The 27,459-nt window shown below is 43.0% G+C and overlaps 1 protein-coding gene across 9 annotated transcripts in view; it reads left to right on the forward strand.

Annotated features, from left to right (window-relative positions):
* LOC103005732 (beta-adrenergic receptor kinase 2) overlaps positions 1-27,459 on the forward strand; it is a 203,196-nt gene that overhangs the window by 160,326 nt on the left and 15,411 nt on the right. For 8 of the 9 annotated variants that reach the window (XM_057526625.1, XM_057526624.1, XM_057526630.1 and 5 more), the window contains 9 exons: positions 5,944-6,022; positions 7,743-7,873; positions 10,491-10,585; positions 15,024-15,131; positions 22,115-22,181; positions 22,623-22,723; positions 23,412-23,478; positions 24,229-24,324; positions 27,270-27,432. In XM_057526625.1, coding sequence (XP_057382608.1) covers positions 5,944-6,022; positions 7,743-7,873; positions 10,491-10,585; positions 15,024-15,131; positions 22,115-22,181; positions 22,623-22,723; positions 23,412-23,478; positions 24,229-24,324; positions 27,270-27,432 — 907 coding nt within the window. The remainder of the gene's footprint in view (positions 1-5,943; positions 6,023-7,742; positions 7,874-10,490; positions 10,586-15,023; positions 15,132-22,114; positions 22,182-22,622; positions 22,724-23,411; positions 23,479-24,228; positions 24,325-27,269; positions 27,433-27,459) is intronic. The other variant, XR_009005044.1, reaches the window with a different exon arrangement.

Here is a 27,459-nt window from a genome sequence, read left to right on the forward strand (position 1 = left end):
GTGCTCCCCAGTCCGTGTTTCATTTGGAGGGAACCTTATCTTTTCAGCGCTTGCTACTTTTACCTGCTGTGGACGCTGGCCTTTTCCATTTCCAGCACTACGTTTCTGCCTGTTGGATGTTTTATTTGTATGTCAGGCTGTCATTTTTAGCTCGGCACGTGTAAAAGCAAGCTTTTACACTGTGTCGTCTTGACTTGCAAAGCAGTGTCCCGTTCTGATTTCTTTTCCTTTAATAGTATCACCCAGGATCAAAACCTTGGCTTTTATTTACCTGTACAGATGTATATAAAGACACCCAGAAAAACCCACCATCCCAGGAACCTGGGCAGTGCCCATGTGTCCTGGCAAGTGAGACATGGGGCCCTGGGGGAGGCGGGATGGTGCTTCCAACTATCATAGCTGTGTTCTAAATAAGGTCATCTTCATACAAAGGTTTTGAAAAACTCAGATCTTAATGGTGACTCAAAGAATTCCTTTCAGCTAGTAAGCAAGAAACCTGAGACCCAGAGACATCATTTCTTTGCCCAAAGTCCCCAGACTCCCTGGACAGGCCCAGTGTTCTTTTCTTATCCCTTTGTAGGCTCCATGTTTTATTGTTTGTCACCTGTATTCATTGTGTTGGGGTTTATATTATTCGAGCATTAGTTTTAAGTGGTTCTGGAAAGTCTATTTGCTATTGAAGCCAATGAATATCATAATTTAGCTCAACTGTAACAGATGAAAATGCCATTGCTATAAATAGTAATGTCTAATTATGTGCCTCTACCTGCCAACGTATGGACATTAAGCATTTCAAATAAGAGTTACCCTGTGTGCATGACCAAGATTTTAACTGATTGGAATGGAATCTGAGTAGCCTGCACACTGTATTGGAATCAATGTGAATAGCATTGGCTTCTAGTATCTATTGAAATGTCTGTGTCTTCATTTCAGACATGGATGTGTGTTTACTGCAGACTTTAAGTGCTTTATTAAAATATTAATTTTTAATGAGTTATCTCAAAGCCTTGGATATTTATTCACAGGAAAGCCTATGGAAAAAAATTTTGGGTGTTGGAAAAATATACGTACAATTTTAATTTTCATGTAGCATTTTTGTTTTATTCAGGTGAGGGAGAGTGGTTAAGTAGTTGTAGAGTTCCTTACTGGTCTACTCATAAGGGAATAAATAAAAAATTGGGGTTATATTGGGCTACTGCTTTGAGCTAATTTAAAAGACTTGTTTATATTTTTTATTCAAATATTAAAACTGTTTAGCATTTTAAACATCTATAAGTACATAATTTAAAGAATTGAAAGAATTGTAATAAAGTTATTTGGAATTGTTTTTGCTAATGAAAGGCCACGGTTTATAGGATTTAAGTAATCTTTAGTTTAAAATTGCCTCCTTAGGTGATGCTTTAGATCGGCCTGTATCAGTATGATTTCCTAAGATGTTGGCATGAAAATGAGCCAGAGTCACCCATCAGAGTTTTCTATTTACTAGAAGGTTGTTTTTCTCTTTCAGTCTCAAATTGAGGATTCCTACTTCTCATCCCCCAAAGAGATAGTAGAAAGTACTGTTCGCAGTTTTATTCTGTAACTTTTGGATAGTAAAAAGGGAATCAAGGACATGTATGTCCATGACTGGGGGGAGCCATCAGCACCTTCATTAATTAAGTCAGTTGTTGTTCGTGAGAAGCATTGCTCATTGATTCCTTGATCCATACTTGAGACCTAGATTGTGCAGGGCCCTCCACTACGAGACAGGCGTCCTGAAACCCTAGTTTGGTCCTTGTTCTTATAGAGCTGCATAGAGTGAGAGCAGCTGGTGTTTATTCAGACAGTCTCACAAATGCGTTGATTATTGGAACACGTGGCAAGAGGTAGGAAAGACAGGTCCACGGTGCTCGGAAGGCATTTAGCAGGGCGGAGGTATTGTCCACAAACGCTCCTCTGAAGTCAGAGGAGGTGCCGGGGCACATGTGGGTCCTGAGCACGAAAGTTCTGGGGACTCACAGAAGGTCGGCAGAGGTGGGGTCAGAACTGATAGGGTAGGACCACAAGATGAAGTTGTAGGGGAGAGAGGCAAACAGAGGCCAGACCAGACCAGAAAGAGCTTTCTGGGCCAGTACTGAGGTTTTTAAAAATCTTAAGAGCCGTTGGAAACAAAGTGTTTGAAGTAGGAAGATAACATGATAAGCCTTACAAGTCTGAAAAGGTTCCTCTGACTGCAGTGTAGAGAAATGTTCTGAAGGATTACTTTACGGTCCATTTTATCACAGTTTTAAGTTCCTGCAAAATGCAGGCTATTTTGCTCACTAGGTAGGAAATCAAAGAAGACAGTTCCTTGCTGAAGAGCTTTAAGTATCCACCTGTAAACACCCCCTAGTTCTTATTTACCTTGAATTTGTAATCAAGGCAGAACATCTTAACCATAATTATCTTTGAAACCGTACCAACACCATCATTAAATCGCTGCCTGTTTGTCCACTTGGGTCAGTATTCAGTTCCTTGTGTCTCGGACCCCACCTGAGACTCAAGATGGCATCTGCTCAGGGCCTGAGAGATGAGGGATCGTGGTCAGCAAATTCTGTAGAGGTAACCAAGTCAAATCCCTTTAGTGGAGCTTTTATTTCATGTTGCTATGGAAACTTTGCCTTCGTAAGTAGGGTAACATAGGACAGCTCTGCCAAGAGTCCAGGGTCAGAGAGCTGGGGTTTGAATCTTGGCTGGCTACCAAATTTCCTTGTGACCTCAGGCAAGACATTTCCCTTTTAGGGGGTGGGGAGTTTAGTTTCCTTGTCTTTAAAATAAAGAAATCGGACCACGTGATTTTTTTTTTTTCTTTCTTAGGAGCCCTTTCTACTCCGGTGGCCTATGATTCTAAATCTCCAATTCATGTCCCATCTTAATAACGTAGTATCTTAACTATACTTTGACCTTTTGCAATTTTCTCAGGGCCGTCATTAGAATGATCATACACCATCATGTTCAGAAATACCCCCTTTCCAGGCTCTATTTGTCCTCTGGGTGAAGTGAGTGGAGTTGCTCTCTCAAGCTGGGAAAGACCCAGGCTTTACTAAGTTCCTGGTCCACCCGCTTCTCTGCTCTAGAGATGAATTGTTCATCAGATCAGGAACCAAGAGTATGTGGGGAACCCCATTAAGGAAGAAGCATGATATTTGGAGCAGAATGAGCCATCGCCAGCAGACTGTGGAAAGGTCTGGTGAAACACTGGTGGGATTGCAAGTAGGAGGGTACCCGCCCACCGAGAACCACGTGGCTTTTAACAGATTAAAGGGTAACACCCTTATTTTACCTATTTAATGCAAAATAAATCTTAACATTAGTAAACACCAACACCTCTCAACAGACCTCTAAGGAAAACTAGGTAACCACAAAATGAATTTTGTAATTCATTCTGGAGTAACTTCCTCCAGAAGCTTTGTGGAAATTGAGTTCAAGTTCATGAATCTTGAGCACATAGGAATGTGTTAACACAAATTTATCTGTATGCCCTTAATCGACAGGTGTGAACAATGTGACTTCTGTTTCAGATTATTCTGTTGAAATTTGAATATTTTTCTGTGGAATTTAATAATTCTTTGCTTCTGTTAAGAAAGTGGATATAGATATTTCATGCCATTTTTTATTTGAATCAGTTGAGTGGCAGGTGTACACTGTATGTTTATCTCAGTGGACCTAGTTCTAGATCTAGTGGGGCTCTGATGGATTTTCACCAGGGAACACATGTGTGTATCCAGCACCCACGTCAAGAGATAAAAAGTTACCGGTGTTCCAGAAGTCTCCCTGTGTCCCTTCCAGCCACTGACCCCACGCCCAAGCTAACTACTACCCAGATGTCTAAAACCGTAATTTAGCTTTGCCCGTGTTGAAACTTTGTATAAATGTACTCTTTTTGTGTCTGGCTTCTCTCACTCAGTGTTGCTTGCGAGATGCATCTGAGTCGTTGCTCTTAGCAACAGCGCCTTCTGTAGCTAAATAGCAGGGGTCACCAGGCTATGTGTGTGGCCCAGGGACCAAATCTGGCTTGTGTTCACAGCCTGTGAACTAAGAATGGTTTTTTCCTTTTTAAAGCATTGTAAAGAAAACAAACAAAGAAGAATATGTGATAAGAGACTGGATGAGGCCTGCAAAGCTTATAATATTTACTGTCTAGCCCTTTGCAGAAAAAGTTTGGTGGCCCCTGTTCTATAGTATTCCATCATATAAATGTGCCACAATTTGTGTATCCATCCTCCTGTTGGTAGACATTGGGGTTATTTCCTGGTTTGGGCTAGTTTGAATAGTGCCATGAGGACCATTCTCATGTCCTTGGTGCACATGAGTACAGATTCTCGTGCACATGAGTACAGATTGCTGTTAGGTAAATACCCCGGGGTAGAAATGCTGGCTCATAGGCTTTGCAGGTGGTGATCAGCTTTAGCAGATCCCACTGAACATCTTGTGAAAGTGGTAGTACCATTCCGCCCTCCCAGCGCCATATTGGAAGTTCCATTAACTCCATACCTTTGCAACACTTGGCATTGTCAGTCTTTTTAATGTTAGCCATTCTCATCGGTTTTAGTGATGATACGTTGTGATTTTCAATTTGCATTTCTTAGGGAAAACTGAGGCCTAGCATCTGTTTATAGGCTTGCGGGCCGTTTGATACTCCCTTGTGTGAAGTGCCTACATTATTATTATTGTTGTTGTTGTTGTTGCTCTTTTGCCATTTTTCTACTGGGTTGTTTGCTTTTTCTTTATTGATTGTTGAGAGTTCTTTATATATTCAAGATATATATGGATTGCAAATATCTTCTGCCATTCTGTGACTCACCTTTTTACTCTCTTAATGGTGTCTTCTGAAGAACAGAAGTTCTTACTTTTATTTTAGTACAGCTTACTGATATTTTTATTGTTAGTGCTTTTTGTGGCCTGTTTAAGAAATCTTTACTTCACCCTAAGATCCTGAAGTTGTTCTCTTTGGTTTTCTTCTAGAAGCTTTATTGTTTTACCTTGAGGTCTATATCCACCTGGGGTTGACGTTAGTGTGTGGTGTGAGGTAGGGGTGAACGTCCACAGCTGATTGTACAGATAGCCTGTTGCTCCGGCACCACTGATTGAAAAGGCCATGCTTTACCCCCACCCTGCTGGGTCACTTTATTACAAATCAAATGAGCATTTACATGTGGGTCTACTTCAGGATTCTGTTCTGTTCTACTGGTGGATTTGTCTGTCCTTGGGCTAGTTCCATACCGAATTACTGTTGCTTTACCATAAGTCTTGATAGCTAGCACTATGAGTTTTCCAGCTTTATTTTTCTTCAAGTGTATCTGAACTTTTCTTGGCCATTTCCATTTCCATATAGATTTTGGGATCAGTTTGTCAATTTTCATCTTAATTAAGAGTGCATGGAATCTAGAGATTAATCTGGGGGAAAATTGACATCTTTACAATTGAGTTTTTCTGTCCTCGGCTCTGGTACATTTTTCCACTTTCAAAAGCTAATTTAATTCCATTTTTATTCTCAGTGTTTCAAAACAGTAATACAGATAACATTTCCCCCCATGGTATGGTTCTTCCAACCTCAGAATCAGAGATTGAAATGGATACTTGACTAGCCAGAACCGAAATGTAGACCAACAGAAAGACTAGCAAGGCAGTAATATTTTTCTGTAGAATCTGAGTCTTTTGAAGATGTAGATAGAGGAGTCATGATTGAATCAGAGTGACAGAGCACCTTTGAGTTCATCTCTAATTAGCAGTGTTGTGTCTCTGTGCATTTTTCCACAGAACCAGACCCACTTTCCTGGGTCTGTTAAAGTTACCAGGTCGATGTCTGTGTTTCATGGACGGGGCAGTGGCATGGATAAAAAAAAATGTGTAGATGCTGTTTGGCAGTAGATGCGCTTTCCAGGGCAGCTTTTGCTTTTCTTATATATATATTTTTCACTCTAGGATTGTCCTTTCATTGTCTGTATGACCTACGCCTTCCATACGCCAGATAAACTCTGCTTCATCTTGGATCTGATGAACGGTAAGCAAGACTTGGGAAGTCTGAATACACTACAAGACTTTGCCATGATGTTGTTTGTTTGTGTTTTCATGATGTTTTATCTTAGCTTGCATTGCTTCAGACAGACTGGCCATTTGGGTCTTTCAGGTAACTAAATTCCTCCTGAAGTTTAAGGAAACCTTTTATTCTTCAATTTTCAGTTAAACTTCATTTAAAAATGTTGACTGCCATTTCCCTCTGGCTCTCCCAGTCTCTCCCCAGGAAGTTGCATTTTCTAGAAAAGATTTTCATAAAATAGTTAAAATACAGTAAAACTTGATTTTCTGGAATGCAGCTGGCCTGGATGTTTAGTTTGCTTGTTCCTGGCCCTCAACTTTTAGGAATGAAATGCCTCCTAAAGATACATAGGCTGAAGATAGAAATGTATTTAAAAACCAACTTTGAAGGAGTGACTTTGGGCCAGGACAGATTTTAGCCCAGTCTTCTATTCCTTTAGCCCAGTTCCACTGTACATTGATCTTTTAAACTGTGACTGATGACCCAGAGAATGATGAAAGAGTTTTAGCTAGAAAAGTAGTTTTTTAATACTAGAAGGTGACATGATATATACTCAAAGCATTTTTAGTAACGAGAGCTGAAATTAAAAGGCGTACAGTTCAACAAATCAAATACCTTTTTTGAAATTCACTTGAAGTTTTATTACATTTTGAGTATTTGATTTAAAATCGGACCTACCCAACAGCATGAAGGAATTTCACACACATTATAATGAGGAGACACAGCCAGACACAGCGGCATGTACCCTGTGTGAGTCTATTTATGTGACAGTTAGAACTGGCAAAACTAATCTATGAGGGGAGAGGTTACAATAGAGTCCGATTGGCTTTAATTAGGGGCTGTGAGCTGATATACTGCCTGGGGTGGGCATGGGAAGCCTTCAGCAATGTTGGAAATCTTCTACACCTTGATCTGGTAGTGGTTATACAGGAATATGTGTGTGTGAACAGGAAGATACTTATAAAATCAAGGGCAATAAAGTTGGACACACATGAACTTTCGTAGATCAATTGAGGCTCTTCTTTTATAGTTTATAAGAACATTCCCTTACCCTGTTTGTGGCCTTCTGTGTCTCTGTAACTTGAGGCCATGTGACGATTTACCTTTTCCAACATTTTATTCTGAAAACTTCAAACATGGCAAAATTGAAAGAATTTTACTGGGGACACCCGAATACACACCACCTGGGTTTTACCAGTTAAAATTTTACTGTATTTGCTTTCTCATATATCTATCAATATGATCAATGTGTTAGTTTTGTTTCCTTACTATTTATTGTCCACAGAATGAGTTGCTAAGCCACCTACTGGATCATTACATGGGTTGATTCAGTTATTAGACAGAACTCAAGTAATCAAAGCAGATTAGCTAACCCTCCCTCCCCCTTGATGGTACATCCGGGAACTGTGATACCTGTCAGAGAATGGTGGCTTTGTTTCTTATCGTCCTGGCTATTGTCACATCTAAGTCTTCTCAATGTTTTAGTTTTCTCTAGAATTTTTAAAGCATTTGGTCAAATTACAGAAATCAATGATACATACATATAGAGAGAGAGAGAGAGAGAGAGACAAAGCAGAAGCATAGTTTACCTTTCTCGACTGTATCGTAACTATGCAGGATGACAGTGATTTTTGTTCCCTTTAAATTGATGCATTGAATTTAAATTCCGCGTCTCTGATTCCAGGGGGTGATTTGCACTATCACCTTTCACAGCACGGGGTGTTTTCTGAGAAGGAGATGCGGTTTTATGCCACAGAAGTCATCCTGGGGCTGGAACACATGCACAATCGGTTTGTCGTTTACAGAGATTTGAAGGTAAGGCCATTGGACAGACTCCTTCCGTTTATCGGACCTGTGCAATAGGTGTCGTATTGCAGTTGTGGCCTTCTAGGCGTTACCACCTCTTTCATGGTATCCTGTCATTTTCCTCGTCTCAGCCCCGATAAAGGCATCACCTTTGTGATGTTGGTCTCCTCCAGACTCTGAACTCTGTTCTAAGGACTCCATCCTATTTGTCCCTATTACCTCCGTGTCTGGTGCAGCACATATGCCAACTCAAAAACTTTAATTGGTTAATTAGTGAAAAGCAGGGTAGGGGTGTTTTGTCGTCACCCATTTTACAATTGATTGTAATTCCATTAATGTTCACTAAGCAACTGATTTGGCCCTGGCTTGGCGTGAGACCAGGAGGTGTACAAAGGTGAACTAGTGGAGAACATATATGTCTTACGGGAAGTATCTACTTGTGAACTAACACGTAGAAGGGCTGAGTCATAACTCATTTGAGGCAAGCCTGATCCGATCAGGGCAGAGTGGCTGACAGCCTGGAGAATTTCCCCCGAAGGGCACTCTCTGAGCCTCAGATTGTTTTGAATTTGCCTTAAAAAATCACTAACGGATTTTCAGGGCTTCCCTGGTGGCGCAGTGGTTGAGAATCTGCCTGCCAATGCAGGGGACATGGGTTCGAGCCCTGGTCTGGGAAGATCCCACATGCCGCGGAACAACTAGGCCCGTGAGCCACAATTACTGAGCCTGCGCGTCTGGAGCCTGTGCTCCGCAACAAGAGAGGCCGCGACAGTGAGAGGCCCGCGCACCGCGATGAAGAGTGGCCCCCGCTTGCCGCAACTAGAGGAAGCCCTCGCACAGAAACGAAGACCCAACACAGCCATAAATAAATAAATAAATAAATAAACCCAAAGTTTTAAAAAAAAAAGAAATACTAGAGTTGAACTATACGAAATGGCTGTTTTTGTAAGAAAATGATTAAACATCAGCAATTTCAAATTGTTCAACCTATTATTGTTAAAAAACAAAAAATCACTAACGGATTTTCAGATCTCTGAACTACATAGCCCCAGTCTTCCATGCTTGGGCTTCCTCACTGTGGTTCTCTTTAAAATCTTACTAGACTTGAAAAAAAGGAAATAAGTGCGTTCTGAGTTTTTCCATTCCAGACCATGATGCTTGGTCCCAGGTTCTGCATTAAGGAGGGAGTTGGGAGTTTGATTGGTACATCCGTGGTGATATTCATCTAGCCAGCCACATGAAGATGGGGGAGGAGATAAACGGGACCTTGACAAACTATAGAAATGATCACGCAGATATATAAAGGTGTAAATAATGGTGAGAAGAAAAATGATAGCCGTGGCAACTTCCCAAGGAGGTTGGGAGGAGAGTGGGTTTGCCTCCTCTCTGCTTCCTTTTTACCCTGAACCCAGGTTAACCAGCTAAAATGTACAGATGATGTTCCTTTGCTCATGTGTTGTGATTAGCTTTTAAAGCTTACCTCCTAAGAATCTAAAATGGTGTATTTTAGTGTTGAGCATATTATGTTTTTCACAAGGGACTTTGTAACTTTTAAAGCCTCCTGCAAGGTTAAAGAATTACTCCCTTAGCCTTCATATGAACATAAAGAAGAAAAAAAAGTATTTTCATCACATTAGAAATAATTAGACACTGGTTGGCACATGACATTTTATTTCCTCATGGTGAGTTTTGCAGAAGAATAAAATACACGCCGAAGGCCCATGAAGCGCCATTGTAATACATTTTAATTTAAATCTATAACTGGTTTCTAATCATCTTGATGCAGTATTTTTGTCTTTTAAGCTATTTAGTAGACAATGGTATTATCTAATTTCTATTCAGACTTAATTCTAGTCATTCATGATTATTCATGCTTCAGGTTTATAATGGCATGCCATTATTTTTATTTCAAGCAAAACAATAGCTGGTCTCCAGCAGAAAAATATCAAGATGACTGTAATTGAATGTATATTATTATTAGAGAGGAGCTTTGTTTTCCATGATTATGCTGACTAAATCTAATCTTAATGGATACATTTCATCAGAGTTGTGGTCAAAATCATATTTGGTCATTTGGTAGGGCCCTCTGTTGATTCTGTACTAATAAACAGAAATGACATTTATCGGGATTAATGTGGCATCGTGGAATATTTTGATTTCTTTGGTCACTATTTGTATATTTTTAAAGGTTCCTTTCTGTGCTGTGCTTCGTGGCTTCATTCTCTGAAGGCCTAGTAGTTACAGAGGCCAAGGAGCCTGTGGACTCACTCCCTTTGTGGAGAGACTCACCATTCTGGCTGGATTGCACTTGTTGCTGTGAAAAAGAAATACTTTAACTCCGATGGACTGTAGTTGTAACCCTCCCGTGTTAACCTGCCCTGTGTTCCATCATCAAATGAGTAGAATCCTTCCCATCTGTCATTACCACTTTCCTGCTGAAAGTAACATGAAACATGTCATTGTCGGTATCATGCCCCACTTGGATGTGATGATATGATTAATGCTAGGATTCATGTGTAGGAATGAACTGTAATAAAATAATGAGATATCAAGCGCCAATAGTTTTAGAAGTTAGCCCCTGGGACATCTTGGGGACTCCTGAAGATCACCTTCTCTTTCATTTTAGCCCGCAAATATCCTCTTGGATGAACACGGACACATTAGGATATCAGACCTTGGTCTTGCCTGCGATTTTTCCAAAAAGAAGCCGCACGCGAGTGTGTGAGTAGTATAGCACCTCTGTCACTGTCGGTTCCTAACTCAACTCGCCTATTCACTCAGACCCCGACGTGGTCATTTGTTCCCCCATTTTTTTCTTGCCAATAGCGATTCTCAGCATGTGGCAGTGCCGGGTCAGGGGAAGGTCCCGTATCCCAGGCTGTGGGAGAGGAGATAAGGGTGGTGGTGTGCTCGCTCTCACCATTTGGAGGAACACGCAGGGACCCACAGTGTAGCTGCCCGGGGGCAGGGTGGTCTAAGGGAAAGATAGGGGCCTCAGCAGCAGACCCAAATCCGTGCTGGCTGTGTGACCCTGAGGCAGTCAGCTCACCTGCTTGACCCTCAGTCTCTTTATCTATAGGGTAGAGGTAGTAGTAGACCCCTGAAAGCTTATATGCCAAAGAAGGTGCACAGGCAATTGCATAGAACTTTCCAAGGAAGGCCCAGAGGTCAGGTTTCTCTCTCCATCTACTTTTTCTTTCTTTTTCAAAAGTTTGGTTTTTTTTTTTGCTAAAAAGAAAATAGAGTTCATTTTTTAATTTAAAAAATCATCTCCTTGCAGTTCAAGCTTTTAATGCAGGTCGTATTGTTAGATCTGAATATTACATCCGTCCTCTGAACAACCATGCAGAGGAAGCTCCCTGACGCCCTGGCCGTTGGCCAGCACCTGTCCCCTCTCAGGGGACCCTAAGCTGCTTCCAGCAGTGGCCGTGCTTGTTCTGCAAGTGTTGACACTGGCCCAAGGACTTCCCTGAACCTGAGATTGTTAAAATGACAACAGGAGTATGAGGTAGCTGCCCCGGGGCTCAGCAGAAGCAGAACGGAATACGTACTGGTTTTTATTCCTATTTCTTTAGTATCAGTTTATCTGGGTGGAAGATGTGGACATATGTACAGTTTGTGGAAAAACAGGTGACTTTTGCTTGATTTTCCTTTTTCAATATATCAGTCTTAGCAATGAAGCTCTTAAAATTCCATTTTATTGTGCATCATTGCTGTGTTGAATGGTCTTGAAGTAACTCCCAGGAGTCTTATTTCATGCATCCGTGCAGAAAATAAACTATAAATCCTTTTTTTTTTTTTTTTGTGGGACTAGAAGTAAAGTGGTTCTAAAACTGCAGTACTTTATGAGGGGCTGCGTTAAATCAGAATTGCCATTTAAAGCTCTGATCAGATGTTAATAGCGATTAGCACCGTTTCTGTAAACATGTTTCTCTCTTCCTACAGAATCTGGGATATGGTGATAAAAGCCTTAGCATTTTGCCAGTACTTGACAATTATGAGGCCAGAACCTGGGGTTGTATAAGCCTCTCCCAGGGAGTTCATCAGACATTTTTAAGAGAGTCATTTGAATTTTTAATGCCACGGCTATTTGGTATGCTAATTTCTTCAATTTAGTGTAGTCACAACTGAATATGAATCCGAGAGCTCAGAAGAGTTAATCTCCCAAAGGAATTAACTTTCAGATGCAGAGTTACTTATTCCCTTATAGGGCCTCCCCCTCTTCTTAGTGTAATTCACACGTCAGCTCTGAAAGACGGGCTTTTGTCCATAGCTGAACAGCATCTGTAAAGGGATGGGATGGGGAAGGTTGATTTCCATGTTTAAACGATGACAGTGAGGCCACTACTTAAAAAGGATAAACGCACAACAAACTTCTGTATGTTTAAGTAGAGGAGGCTCGTCATGGCTGAGAACAGAGGCTTTCGAGTCAGCAGATGTGGGTTTGAATCCTCCTTCCACGTGGCACCAGCCTCATTTTTCTCCTCTATAAAGAGGTAGTAACAACGCTGCTTACTTCGCGTGACAGTTGTGAGGGTGAAGTCAACTCCCTCACGTAATAAGTATTTACTTCACGTTGGCTGTGTGCCAGGTGCTGGCAGTGCAGCGGGGACCGAGGCAGAAGAGCTCCCTGACCTCCTGGGATCAGCAGCCCTGGGGCTGTCCGGGAAGTGACCGGTGTGGGGGACAGCACTCATGCCATGAGTTGAACATCAGCTGTCCCAGGCATGGGTGGCTGGCTGCTCTGAATATGTTGTTATCTTCACAGAAGACCCACAGGGCACGGGTATAATCAGGTACTTTTACGGGATGGAAACTGAGGTTCAGAGACACTAAGGCACTTGAACAAAGTCACATGCCTGGCACGTCGTGGGGCTAGAATTAAGATCCAGTTCTGTCCGACTCCAAAGCTTGTGTTCCTTACACTCTGTCTGAACTCCCTGAGGCTTTGAGAGGATCGACTTGGTACGAGATTAAAGATTTGTGGCCAGAATTTCACCCTAGACTGGGCTTCTCTGGTCTTTTCAAAGCCGTAGGTATGATGCCAGGACTTCGTCAGACACTGGCCCGTCTGCACAGCAGCGTTGTGGTTGGCTCTCCATCTAGGTTTAGACTCAGTCCATCTAACGATGGAATCCAATTCTGACAAACTGGGGCTTCCCTGGTGGCGCAGTGGTTGAGAATCTGCCTGCCAATGCAGGGGACACGGGTTCGAGCCCTGGTCTGGGAAGATGCCACATGCCGCGGAGCAGCTGGGCCCGTGAGCCACAACTACTGAGCCTGCGCGTCTGGAGCCTGTGCTCCGCAACGAGAGAGGCCGCGATAGTGAGAGGCCCGCGCACCGCGATGAAGAGTGGCCCCCGCTTGCCACAACTAGAGAAAGCCCTCGCACAGAAACGAAGACCCAACACAGCCATAGACAAATAAATAAATAAATAAAAATTAGAAAAAAAAAATTCTGACAAACTGAAAGTGAACCATGGAGCAGGCACCAAATGACACAGAAAAACTTTGTTTTTGGAATCAAACAGATCATCAGTGACTCATTGAGTCCCAGCTTATTTTATCCAGGAACACAAAGCTCAGTCCCCTGTCACCATGTCTTCAAATGCTCAAGTGTTCTTTCAGCATGAACAGCACAGATCGTCAGTGGGAAGCGGCAGGAGGCGCTAGGTGCTGCCGTGTAGGCAGAAGCTGAAAACCATGGAGGTGGGCAGGTCCAGTGCTCTGCTGTGTCCAGTGTCCACTCAGAGATGTGATCTGCGTTAACCCCATGCATTTATCCTTGTTGAGATCTTCCCGTCCCAGAACTGGGTTTTGATCCCGAGAATCGCAGGTTAAAAAGGTCACCACAAAGATTTTCCCAGCAACACCGAAGTTAAACCTCCCCAGAAAATGGCTTGGTTGCCCCTTGAGGAAATCTCTGACTCTCCCAGTGTGCCTTGCTGACCGCACGCTGTCAGACTTTGGATTCTAGATGGCGGAGCTTTTCTGAGGGATGGACCAGTGCCCGTTTTCACTGTTTAAGAAAGTCTTTCAAGATAGAACTCTGAGGCAGAGAGGGTATCGGGCCCAGTGCTGATCCAGGATCACTTGTCGGAGCAGATTCTCACTGTTTCTGAGCATAAGTTAAAAAGGATTGTAATAACATAAGGATAGAGAATAAAATCCCTAACATAGGTTGAGTTCTTTTTAAGAGCCAGCACTATCCTAAGCCCATTACATACGTGTGATCCTCACGGCACCCCTGTGGGATGAAGGTGTCATTTTATCACCCGTTCTATCAGTGAAGAAAATCAATGAAGGATGGGAACAGCGCTACGGTTAAAGGCTTTTTCGGGGCCCTTTCAGGCCACGTCTTTGAAAGTTCCCCACGAGCCCTCTCTTGCGCGCTTGGAACAGTGCGTGCTCAGATCTTTAAGGAGGGGTGGGGAGTCGCAGAATGGGAAAGGATTTTGAGTTGCAGATAACACATATTATATATAAATGGTTGTCCTCCCAAGTGATTTTTCTCAGCTTCCTGCAAGTCGCCTGCACATTTGTTTGGCTGAGTCCTTTGAGCTGTCAGCAGCTCTTTAAACCGGATACGTGATTTCTCCGTCTCCGTGCCTGTCGGCTTGTCCCCCCACGCCCGCCCTGCCTTGGAGACCATCGTGACCGTGGAAGGGTGGGAGATACGACGGGCATACGTGCGAGCCCCGGTCCTCAGCACGGGAGGGTGGCGCCACACAGGGACGCCCGTGCCCATCCCTTCCAGGTCACTGTTCATCGCCCCCTCCCCCCGCTCCCTCCCCCAGCCCCACACATCTCCTCAGGAGAGCCCTCGAAGGAACGGGCCTGCCCTTGGCTCCTCCTGGCTGGAGTGAGGAAGGACTCCCGAGACTCACATTTCACCTCCGAGACCGTGGAGTGCGCGCATCGTTCATATTTATTTCATATGGTAACTTATTTATATTCAGTCCTATCCTAATGAAGACAGGAAAGGTCGTTTTCCCACTGGGTGTTTGCTGAATCATATTTGGTGGAAGCACTGTCATCCCCGCCACCTTGTTCATAGTTGCCGACGTGGATGAATGATGCTCAGACCTCTTGGTGAGCTGGGAATGTTTTATAAGGTCTGCAAGCACTGATAACCGCACGTACCCTTTCTTCTCCCCAGGGGCACCCACGGGTACATGGCTCCCGAGGTCCTGCAGAAAGGGACTGCGTACGACAGCAGTGCCGACTGGTTCTCCCTGGGTTGTATGCTTTTCAAACTTCTGAGAGGGTGAGTGAAATGCGTCCTTTTAGTACCATCACCATGGCATGCACTTGGATCAAAATCAAAAATATTTACATGTTATTAGGTGCTAATATCGTTTTAGATCACAGAGTGATCTTTAAGACACACACTGATCCAGGCGATGCCCACAGCTCTTTCTGCCTGTAAAAGTGAGAGTTTCTTTCCCATAAGCTTTTGGTATTTTTGTTCCATGCCAGGAAGGTATGCCAACACGTTTAGACCTAAAATAAGACTTTGTTGGAATATTTCCATTGATAAGCCTTATTTGGGGAATAAGTGTTATTTTTAAAGGTAGATAATCGAAGAGGGTAGGATAATTTCTTTTCCCTAGGAATTAATTACTCATGATCGTCTTGTGAGGTTAAAGCATTTTTTACACGAAAGGATGAACACCCAAAGAGAATCTTTTTTAAAAGTGTGCATCTGTTTGTGAACATGCTGAAATTTGTAGGTCTCAAAAACACAAAAATGAAATTGTGTAATTCTGTGTTTTTCATTTGTTATACTTGACCCTTAGTTCTAATCTACCAGAGATGCTGAAATACAGGCGGAGAGAGGATGGAATGAAAGCGCTCTCCAAATATGTTCTCATATTGAACGTTTACAAATTATGTTAATATTTCCATTAATTTTAAGAGTCTTTAGCCAATTTTAACAGAGAGCTGAATTGTTTAAGATATGTTTTTGATTATTCTCCATTCACAGAGATATAAAAAGCAGTTTACATTAAAATTTCCTAGTCAGGATTCTCCCTGTAACGTTTCTTCTATGAACACACAGGACTGGTAGTTTGCTAAACTTTCCGTGTTTCCCTCGGAAAGCCTTATTGAGCATCGCTGCATCCTCTTATTACATTTAGCGCAATCTGAAAAGAGGCTGGATTCCCTGTCTTCCCCCCAAACTAGGTTCCAAGCACCCCGGCTGCTTCCCCAGGACCTGGATAATCTAGTTGTTCTCTGCTCACCGCATTCACTTGGGAACTAAAATTGTATTATTGCTCAGAGAGTCAGGTCCTGTTGGTCCTTAATTGAATTACCATGTTTGTGGAGCCTGGATGGCCTTAGTTCATGTCATCAGACCAGCTGACCTAATTAGAGTTTCTGCAAAGCAAACCAGAGAAAACCACTTCCCACCCGAGACATTTCTCCAGCCGGCGGGAGTGCCTGCATGCATGGTGAGTGCATCCAGACACACCATCTTCACTGAGGTCTCCGCTGAAGAAGGGGTTGGAGATTAGAATCCACACTTACAGAGTCACGAGATGATTTAAGAAAAACTCTGCACAACAGCAAAAGCTGAATGCATTAACTCAAGATTCAAAAGTCAGTTGTAAAATGTGGCAGGGAAACTTGCAAAGTCTTGCATTTAGGGCTTTGTTTGTTTATTGATTTTTGTTTAATATTGTTATTCTGTCTGTTTATAATAATGTCCATCTGTGTAGTCTAGGGATGATCTGGCATATACCACTATTTTTAAAAGATCTGAAAATTGGTTTGATCGGTATCTCTATGCCAGCAGTGTGATTTGTAGCTGATAAAGCCAGTTCCGTCTTACTTGGTCATGGTTCAGGTTTGGAGGATTGCATTGGAAGGTGGTAATTCCTTTATGACATCCTTGATCAGGCTTGATTGAAGCATTATGTTTGACGTGACCCCTATTGAGAGGAATCTTGGCCAACAGGAAGACATCCAGAGGATGGTCATGAGGATGGGATGGGATGGGATGGATGGATAAGAAGAGATGAGAATGGTGACAGCTAGAAATCGTGGCTCCTATGGACAGGTTCAGAGAGCTGGGTACAGTGCTTCAGACGGCCATCCTGTTGGCTCCAGCTGTCGGAAGGCCCACCTCATTGAAGGAGGCATACTCATCTGTACAGCTCTAGACAGTGAGCATTTTCAGGAGAGAAAAGACTTCAATTTGACGCAAGAATGTCCATTCAGCATTTGAGCTGCCCTGTGAAGGCATGTCCTGCCTCACAGATAGCCAGCTCCCCGTCACTGCCTGGTGACCATCCACTGAGCCTGAAATGGCAAGAATCCTTCCGATGCCTAACAAAGAGAATAGACGAATCTTCCCTACAAAGATGTATGATCGTCTGCCATTCTTTCTAATACTTGTTCAAAAGGCAATCCCAGGAATGGAGAGAGCACTGAAACCAAAGAGCGGGGAAACATTTTTTGACTTAAGTGATTTAAATACAATTCGGTGAGCATTTATTGAGTACCTGCAGTATGCAAGAGCCTGTGCTTGCGGCTGTGGGGGAGGGAGGGAGGGAGGGAGGGAGGGAGCCACACACAGTCCTGGAGGAGCTCAGAGGAGAGTAGATAGGTACACACACATATGAAATTGTGAGCTGGATGGGCTGTGCTGGGAGAGCAGAAGTGGGATCACCAGGTCTAACCTGGAAGCGTAGGGCTGACTTGACAACTTCACGTAGGAGGTGGTATGGGAAGTGTTCTCTCACAGACAGGATGGCAGGATGAAGACCTGGAGCAGAAGTAGACGACGGGGAGGGCACAATACGGAGCAGGTGCAGGTGGTCTTTCCCCATCAACGACCTGTGAGTGGGGGTGGTCAGCTGTTGGTCGCGGGGAAGGTGTGCTGAGAGAGAAGATGGAGAAAATTGGGGCAGGGCCGGGGGCCACCTAGAATTCCATGCTGTGCAGGTGGGGCTTTGTTCTTAAGGCCCCAGAGACTGAGGGCTTTTAAGCAAAGGAGGGACAGAGAAAGGAAGCATCTTTTAAGCAAAGGTTGGGTTGCTCTCCAGTAAGAGGATGCTGGTGGGAGGCATGTCTAAGAACCCAGGCAAAGGCTTGAGTAGCGCTGTGGTACTGGGATCAGAAAGGCCACAAATGACTTAACAGTATCGTTCTTACAGTCCATAGCGGTTTTTGTTTTTTCAGTGGATGCTTGGCTATGGACAGATAGGAGTTTAGATTCAAGGTGATTGGGAGGATGGTCGTATCACTACCAATGTCAATGGGTATAAAGTATCAGTGGTTCATATTAAGCTGATGTTTATTGAGGGCCCTTCAGGAGCAAAGCATCACGGTGAGATCTGGAGGCGATGCAGCCTTCGGCCCCTCAGCTTAAACAAGGGGAAAGAAGGTTCCATCCAGGCGTACAGAAGCATCCTATTCAGTTCTTACACACTGTACAGAGGGAGCCCGAGTAGCTGTCTTTTCTCAGACACAAGGGGCCTGAGGAACTGAAACAGTAACTCAGGAGGGGGTGGGAGGAGAGCGCGGCCAACGTGGCCTCCCGGGTGCGGGCTTCACAGGCCGTCTGTCCCCCGGTATCCTGGTGCTCCTACGGGGCGGCCGCGGCATCAGTCCTCATGGGATGAACCAGACTCCATGCCAGCCACTCCCCAGCGCTCGTCCTCAACCCCAGGCGTGCTTGGCAATGCCCGGGGACATTTTTGGTTGTCACAGCTTGGCATCTAGCGGGTCGAGGCCAGGGTTGCTGCTAAGCATCGTACAGTGCACAGGGCGGCCCCCGCTGCTCCAACAAAGGATCGCACAGCTGAGGATGAGAAACTCTGCTCCAGAGCAAGTCTCTTCCCCTCCTCCCCACATCTGCGCAGTGAGGGTGACCAGTGGTCACCAAGGGTCTTTTTTTCGCTTCTGTTTTCTCTGATCAGATACTTCTCGCACTGACCAGTGTGCCCCATTGCTTCTGCTGAAACACTTGTCTGAACCCCTAGTTCTGTTGATCTTAAACTTGTCACCATTGATTGTCAGACACGAGGAGAGAGCCCAGGTGGTGGTCTGGGGAGAACTGAGCTCTGCCTGAGGTTGCCGAGTTGGTTCCCATAGGGAAAAAAAAGAATGTTTATAAATATTTTGGTAGCTATTGGCTTAGGTTCAAAACTCACATTTGATGTAGCATGCAATCTTTTTGGTATTCTAAAATTAATTTTTGACGTAAGGATTTGTAGTCACTTGTATTTATAAATGGATTGTTTTTGAGCTCATCTTTTCACTGTGAATGATGTATCGTGCGTGTGTGTGTGTGTGTTTCCCCATCATTTAGCATGCCTTGAACGATTTCCCAACTCGTTTGGGGGAAATTTGCGACTCTCCCACTCTCTCTGTTATTCAAAAACCACATCAGACCACTGTACATGTGAATTCTATTCCCATAACGTCCCCTGACGCAGCCGGAGTGTTGCATGTGCTGTTGGAAGAGCTTGGCCCACGTCATAAGCTGTTGACAGGCCCGTGTTACTGTCTCCTATTTAAAGCGGCTGTGTCGGGGAGCAGCTGTGATCACACAGGATCTGCGAGCACCACGTGCCTCCCTCAGAATGGAGATCATTACTATAGGAGGTTTTCTTTAACATTTTCCAAAATAGAAACAGAACCTTGGGTTTTGTTCACAAAGAATAATCAAGAAGACATTGGAAACAGATGCGCCTCAGGACTTGAACTTGAAAGACCAGACTTTCTCAGCACAACAGCCCAGAACCGAAGAACCGAAAAGCATTTCCGATTGTTTCTTATTGAGTCAGACGTGGCGAGTTATATTTATCAAATGGTATTTGTAGCGATCAGGCCTGTGCGCCGGGAATGTTTTAATGTTTAACTTTAACTCCCGTCCCCTCGCAAAGCCCTCCCTCTGGTCACACGAAAGAGTTTTTAAATTTAGCACGGAGCATCTCTGCCAGAACACAGTCGTCCTTCTCTCCAAGTGTCCGGGCGCAGCCCTCTGCTTCCAGCGTCAGATGCAGGCAGACACATGAGGGTCGAGAGCAGTAAGGGGTCCTCCGGCTTTGCACACAGGAGCCAAAGCAGATGGATTTGCCGAAACACAGGAGACCTTCACACAATCCCCTTTTATACGTTAAGGAACTCTGTGGGGTAGGAGCAGTTGTGTCATGAAGAGAGACTGAAGTTGTAGTAAGATTTAATAAACCTATATTCCTTTTCTCTTGAACCATGAACATGTTAATATCTCTGTGTATTTTGTATACAAGAATGATACAAGTCAAGTTTTTAAAAATTATAGTATCTCATAAACAACAGATATCGTTTGTTATTCTATCCTATTTGCTTTTTAAATGCAGTAATTTTACATTTTTCTCCTTGGAAACAATTAGGATGCAAAGAATATTTCCAATCAAAATCTGTTTTAAAGATTGGCATATGTTTGCTTGGTACTAATTTACCTTGTTTAGATTTTTTTTTTTCCAAATTAATACTTTCAAGAGATGGAAATTACTGTGTTTTTCACTGCATACGAAAGAAAGCAAGCGTTAGAGTGCCCTCTCTTGTACAAAGTGAAAATTGAAATATTTAAATAATAAATACTCTGAAGTGGAATCATCATCATAGTTTAACTTATTCAGTAGCAAGAGTGGGTGGACGTTTTAGTTCTTTTTTCTAAATCACATTGATTTATGTGCTCAACATCCGTATCCATTTTATAGAGTTAACTATTTTATATATCTTGCCTCAGATTATGTTATATATGCCTTATAAATAAATCTACAGGGTTGATCATTTTACAGGCATGTCTTACCATCAGAAATCTCAATCATATCCCTTCTTTAATTTTCAAGTGAATAAATAAGGCCAGGGTTTTCTAGTTTGCATGTTTACTAGTCTCTTTTAATGCTTAGAGTATCTATGTTTTTTTTAATTTATTTTATTGAAATATAGTTGATTTACAATATTGTGTTAGTTTTTAGTGTACAGCCAAGTGATTCAGTTATATAAATATATATATATAAATATACACACATTCTCCTTCACACTCTATTCCATTATGGTTTATCATAGGATATTGACTTTAGTTCCCTGTGCTGTACACTAGGAACTTGTTGTTTATCCATCCTGTATATAATAGTTTGCATCTGCAAATCCCAAACTCCCAATCCATTCCTCCCCCCTGCCCCCACCACCATTGACAACCACTAATCTGTTCTCTATGTCTGTAAGTCTGTTTTTGTTTTGTAGATAAGTTCATTTGTGTCATATTTTAGATTCCATATATAAGTGATATCTAAGGTTAACTTTAAAAGCCAGTTTATTCAGCATTTTAAAAATGTAATCAAGAGTAAGAATAATTTCTTTACACAGTTGATCAAGCAGACATTCATTTTGTAAAGTTAGACTCATCCTTATTAATTTCACAGATGTGTATCAGATACCCACTGTATACTGCCATTGTCTCGGCTACTAGCACGTACATTATTTTATTAGTTCCCGTCACCGTTTTGGTGACGGATATTGCATTATGCCGTTTACAGATGAAGAGACTGAGACTGGAGGTTTCCATGTCTGGCTCACAGCCGGCAAACAGCCAAGTCACAGCGTGAACCCAGGGTTTCTGACTCTTAAGTCTGGGGCTGTTTGTAAGTAGGACATGAGGGAGCAGTTCTCAGAACTCTGGAGGGTCTGGGAGCACAGGGTTAGTTTATGTCTTTTATCCTCAAAGGAATGTAGTGCTTAAAATTACTGGATTCTAGGGGGGGAAGTGTGTTCATCTTGGACGTGTTTTGATTTGACTGCAGTTCTTTGTATTGTTCGAGGAACTAATACCCATTTTTCTAAAAAAAAAAAAAATTTGAAAGTTACCATTATCTCAAACACTAATGTGACAAACGCCATGTGTATGACTTTCATTTTCATAAATATCTCTTTGCTAATGTTTTTTCCAAGTGATGGTTTAAATTATCACTTGGAATATATTTGCTAAAGTATATTTTGGTACCATGACTTCATTGACATGAAGATCAGGAGTTCAAGTAAACATAAGCCTTGCTCCTTCAGGACCTAATATATCTGATCGTCAATCTGATCATCAGTTTTTCTCTGGAAATGCTTATATGTTTATGGCTTTTGTATTTCTGCAGTTTCATATGAGCAGTGACAGAACGTAATACCTTGCCCAAATATTAGTCAACAATGTTTGCTGTTACCTGAAACCATCTAGTGATGGAATTTTCTTTATTTCTACAGTCACAGCCCTTTCAGACAACATAAAACCAAAGATAAGCATGAGATAGACCGAATGACACTCACCATGGTAAGGAGGTCAAAAACTTTTTTTTTTTTGCATTATAATTTTCATGTTTCATTCCATCACAACCAGTATAAAAAAAAAAAAAGCTTTCTTAAAACACTGGAAATAGATGCCAAGGCAAATATCAGGGTTTGCTAACAGTCAGTAAGAAAAAGATGTAAAAAATCAAGAACAAAACTAAAGAAGTCAAATAAAAGGAAAACTGACTGGGATGCAGAAGAGCGAGGAGACCTGATTCTTCTGGCTCCAGCCTGTGGATTGACTCTGAAAATGAGTAACCGTTCTCTGTTTCTTAGAGTCAATGTTAATTGGCAGTGAATCTGCAATTTTTTTTTAACACTATCCTTATGCAAGAAATGGCCTTTAAATCTGGTCAGGGGTGAGGGCACTGTTTCCCTGGATGCATTTTTGAGATCGTATTCTCCCCCCGTCCCCCACCCCCAGAATGTGGAACTTCCAGACATCTTCTCCCCTGAGCTGCAGTCCCTTCTGGAAGGCTTGCTCCAGCGAGACGTTAGTAAGCGACTCGGCTGCCACGGACGCGGGTAGGCCGTTGCTTCTGCCTTTCAGCGTCTTCACCTGGAAAGCAGAACAGTTCCTTTCAATACATTGAGAATCTCCCATTTTAATTAGAGGGGGTCGGAGGGAATCACATGGGAACTCTGTATATTGGCCCACGTGTTTTCCTCAGAGTCTGCAACTTCTTCTGTTCCATGTGAACTGAACTTCAGCGACGATCTTTGGGAAAAACTGTTTCTTCAGTTTATGAAGGGGTTTGGCATGCACTATTCTACTAGATTTCTAGTTTGCTTCGAAATTAATATTTGGTGCTTCATATCCCTGCCATCTGATCTATGAAGACTTGCAGACATTTGCTGTAAATCTCTTTAATGTGTAGATCTCTAACTTAATTCTTAGTTAAATTTGTTCTCATGATTACAGAATCAGATATAGATATAATCTGTGAAAACCTCTAGGTTATCTCAGGCTGGGATAAGCATCCCCAATAAAGTATCACATGGGATTATATTCCTAGGCTCAGCGTGCAGTATTTCTAAACATCACGGTGTTTCTTGGATTGCTTCGAAAGAAGCATATTTTACTTGCTGTCTTAAAGAGCTGGAAATAGTTGTCCCTGTGTGTTCTGTAATAGGAGATAATTTTTGCAAACCGTTTATTAGATTTCCGAATGCATATTTACTTACCACTGCTGTGACCCCCTCTCTCCCGCAGTGCACAGGAGCTAAAAACGCACGACTTCTTCAGAGGCATCGACTGGCAGCAAGTCTACCTGCAGAAGGTACTCCTGCTGGGACCCCACCCCGGGTACCACCCCCACTGTGCTCTCCATCTGCATCTCTGTATCCATCTCTACGTCCTGGCTCTGTCTCCAGGGTCCACCCCAGCTCTCCATCCACAGCCCTGCTTCTTGCTCTCCTATCCACGTGCTGCCGTATGGCTCATTCCCTTTGGAACAACTTCTCCCTCTTTGTTTATATGTAAAAATGTACGAGAAACGTTTGTCATACACTTAGATACTTTTGAGCCCAGCACCCCATAATTTAAGAATTAGCATGATTGTATAGTGGCATAATCCCCTTGGCTTATTTTAAGCTACTTTTTAATATTCTCATTGATTCAGGAAAACACCCCAGATTAAAGTTGTTGTTTTTTTCTCAATGTTGATGATCATCTTTGGACTCACCTTTGCATGAACTCAGACCGTTGAGGAATGATGCTCTGTTAGTCCTGCCTAATTAGGAGTAGAGTTGGGTTCTGGTTCAGCCAGCATTGGCCTCGGGACGTTTGTGGGTGTGGGGCGCCCCACCCTGCCCCATTGCAGGCGTTAAGCTTCTAGCAAACTGGGTCGTGGGGCTGCATCTCCTTTGGGGGCATTGTGAACTGTGCACTGTGATTTGTGTGAGCTTGAATGAGCCCTGCACAGACTGTGACACCTTGATGTGTTGCACTGAGATCTCTTTATAGAATAGCAGGTTGGGACCGGGCCGAGTCACCTAGTAACTGAACCTTTCTTCTCTGGCTCTTCCAGTACCCTCCACCCTTGATCCCTCCCCGAGGGGAAGTCAATGCGGCCGATGCCTTTGACATCGGCTCATTTGATGAAGAGGATACCAAAGGCATCAAGGTACACTGGCAATGCTTGCTTTCAGGTTTTTTGGTTTTTTTTTTTGGAGGGTGGGGAATTTTTTAATTGGAAATCAGGCTTCATGATTGACTTAGTACTGGCCTGTTTATGGACTGTAGCTTACAGATGAATATCCATATATTTGGCGAATGTAGAAGAGGTCAAGACCTGAATTAGAGACTACGACAGCTTTCTTTGGACTGCCTATTTTACATTTGATAAACTGCAAAGTGGTCACATTCTTATTGATTTGGATAGATTGATGGTTGATAGAAAACTCAGACGTGTTATGAAGCAGGGAAAAACAGCCGGGTGATGGCAAACGTACTTGGCCTCATGCCAGACAGCCAGTCCTCTTAGTTCTCCCAAATATCCCGGTTTCTCTGTGTAAGGATGAAAAGAGCAAACAGCGTGAATCATTTTGCATTTGTCAATCAAAAGTGAAATAATCACGGTTTTGTTTTTTTTTAATATATGTAGCATCTTCCGCATTTTTCAAACTGGTTCCTATCATTATTTTCCAAGTAAACGGCATAATTAGAGGTGGTGAGCCATGGGAGAAAGTCACCCTCTCTTGGATGCCGAGTCAGAGCGTGTCACTACACGTCAAGTTCTCACTGCCCCCACTTTCTCAGCTTCTCCCAGCGTCTCCCCTCTCCCTCTGAGAGGCCCCCCTGCCCGTGTCTTCTCAGCTGCCTGCATTTATGGCCTTGTGTCAGCCCCCCTGGGCTTTCCTGCCAGGCAGCTGTACAGGTGACTGGGGTGCTCACGTGGCCAGTTTCCCAGGATGGCGGGATGGGGGGTGGCAGGGAAGGTCAGGTGAAACACAGCGGAGAGGGCCTGGTCTGAGCCGTGGCTCCCCTGGGGACGGCAGCGTGACCACTGTGCCGACGCTCGGCATCTTCTGTGGCCTGGACAGACAGGACCACCCTATAGCTTCAGGAACAGTCCCTTTACAGAGTTATCTAAAAGGATCACTGCTGTCACAGTAGAATTTTGTCATCAGACATACTTCTCTCCAGCAAAGGGCACTAAAAGGAAAACGAATATCACGTGGGAGCCTGTGAAAATTTTGTTGTTCAAAAGAGAGTCTCATGCTTTCAATTTTGTCAACTGTACTCTGGGCTTTGGAGTCAGACGCACTGGCCTCAGATCTGCACTTACTACCTAAGGGAATCAGGGCCCTTTAGGGAACCTCGGGAGCACTGGTTTTCTTGCCTGTGAAGTGAGTGGTTTCATTGCCAGGCCTTCTCTGTGGGTGGGTCACCTGTGTCAGCCTCCTGGCATGTACACTAGGAGTTTCTGTTGTGGTGGTTTTGCTTCTTGCGGAACCAGAGCTGAGAAGGCTGTGTCTCTTAAAACGTAGCCAAAATAATACATTGTTCTTTAAGGAGAAAAAAAAAGCTCACTTCATGTAGAGCTTTGTTTTATTCATTTTTCACATAGGCCGAGTCATAAAGACCAAGGCTCTCTGACCTTACAGGAGATGGAACCGTTTGTATATAAAGCAGAGTTGTCCATTTCAGAGCAACTACTTTGGAAAGGAGGGTGTTTTCACTTTTGCCAAACTCTGCAGAATCTGCCCCAGTGTCCCTCATCACAGGGTGCTCTCCTGGCCTTGATGCTCTAACACTGCACCGCACACACACATACACACACACGCATGAGCGTGTTCACACTCAGGACACACAAAGGTTTCAGCACCAGGCTTGGTTTGGGCGTCTGAAGAAAGCTGAAAGGGGAAAAACTGTACACATTTTGATCTCAGAATCAGCACGTTAGGATGACAAGTCAGTAAGGGTGGGTGGAGAGCATCCTGATTGGGACCAGGATGCAGGTTCCTCCAGTGGTTCAGTGATTCACTAAAGGCCTGTGGGCAAGAGCCTCACCCTTGGTCTTTCTCCCTTTTCCTTCTAAATAACTTGCCTCTCTCCCGTACTTATCTCTCAGGCAAGGGAGTAAAGAAGTCAAGCTTCTAGGGAGATCCCTGCTTTTGAAAGACAGGGCTATTTTTTCCTTTCAGTGGGATCGCTTGTCTTTCTGCCACAAAACTGTAACTCAAATCTGTAAAACCATTTTCTTAGCTTGCTTTCAGAGTACAGGGTCACTTGGAGAAGAATGAAGAATTTTGAGTAATAGTTCGGAAGAGAAATGCTATCGTTAAGTGTAATTTTTCTTATAGCACCTCTGAAAGGCCACATTGCCTAAAGTCTCCACGTATCTCAAGACTTATGATCATACTGTTCAACTTGGATTCATTGGAAGGCTCATGGGCTAAATGGTAAATTTGGCCTAGTGGACCTTTTAGTTTTTCTCACTTTACAGAATAATGGTAGGGTGGTTAGAAAGCCCTCCTGGCTTCTCCCTTGTAACTGCATCTAAAACCATAGGGATCTGTTTTCACAAATAAAATATCCTCACTATAATCGAAATTATTTTGTTGCCAGATTCTTGTCATCCTTTAAAGAAAACCCTATATATGTTAGTTTTCATTGGCAAAAATGCTATGAAGATGCTGTAGAAGATTGGGCTGCATCTGACTGACCCAGGGATGGAAGTGAAGTGCCCATAATATATCACCCTGTGTGGATCCCGGTTGTTGGATTGTCTTTCTTTTTTTTTCTTTTTAAAAGATTTTATTGAAGTATAGTTGATGTACAATATTATATAACTTACAGGTGTACAATATAGTGATTAACAACTTTTAAAGGTTATACTCCATTTACAGTCATTATAAAATACTGGCTATCTTCCCCGTGTTGTACAGTATATTCCTTGGTCGCTCGATTGTCATTGGCAGAGGTTTATGACAAGTAATAAATTGTCTCTTAATGGTTATAGGCTGTTGTCTAGTTATCTTCCTACACGCAGTTATGGTACTTTTGAATCTGTTGCCTTTGTAAGCATGTTAAATCATACATATCTTGATTTCTTAAAATAATAAGCTTCTTGATTGCGACCAAGAACTCTACAAGAACTTCCCTTTGGTGATCTCTGAGCGCTGGCAGCAGGAAGTGGTGGAAACTGTTTATGAAGCAGTAAATGCAGACACGGATAAAATCGAGGCCAGAAAGAGAGCTAAAAATAAGCAGCTTGGCCACGAAGAAGGTAAAATAGCTGGTGTGTCTGAAGATA

This window comes from Balaenoptera acutorostrata, chromosome 13 (genome assembly GCF_949987535.1).
Source record: "Balaenoptera acutorostrata chromosome 13, mBalAcu1.1, whole genome shotgun sequence".
NCBI lineage: Eukaryota > Metazoa > Chordata > Mammalia > Artiodactyla > Balaenopteridae > Balaenoptera > Balaenoptera acutorostrata.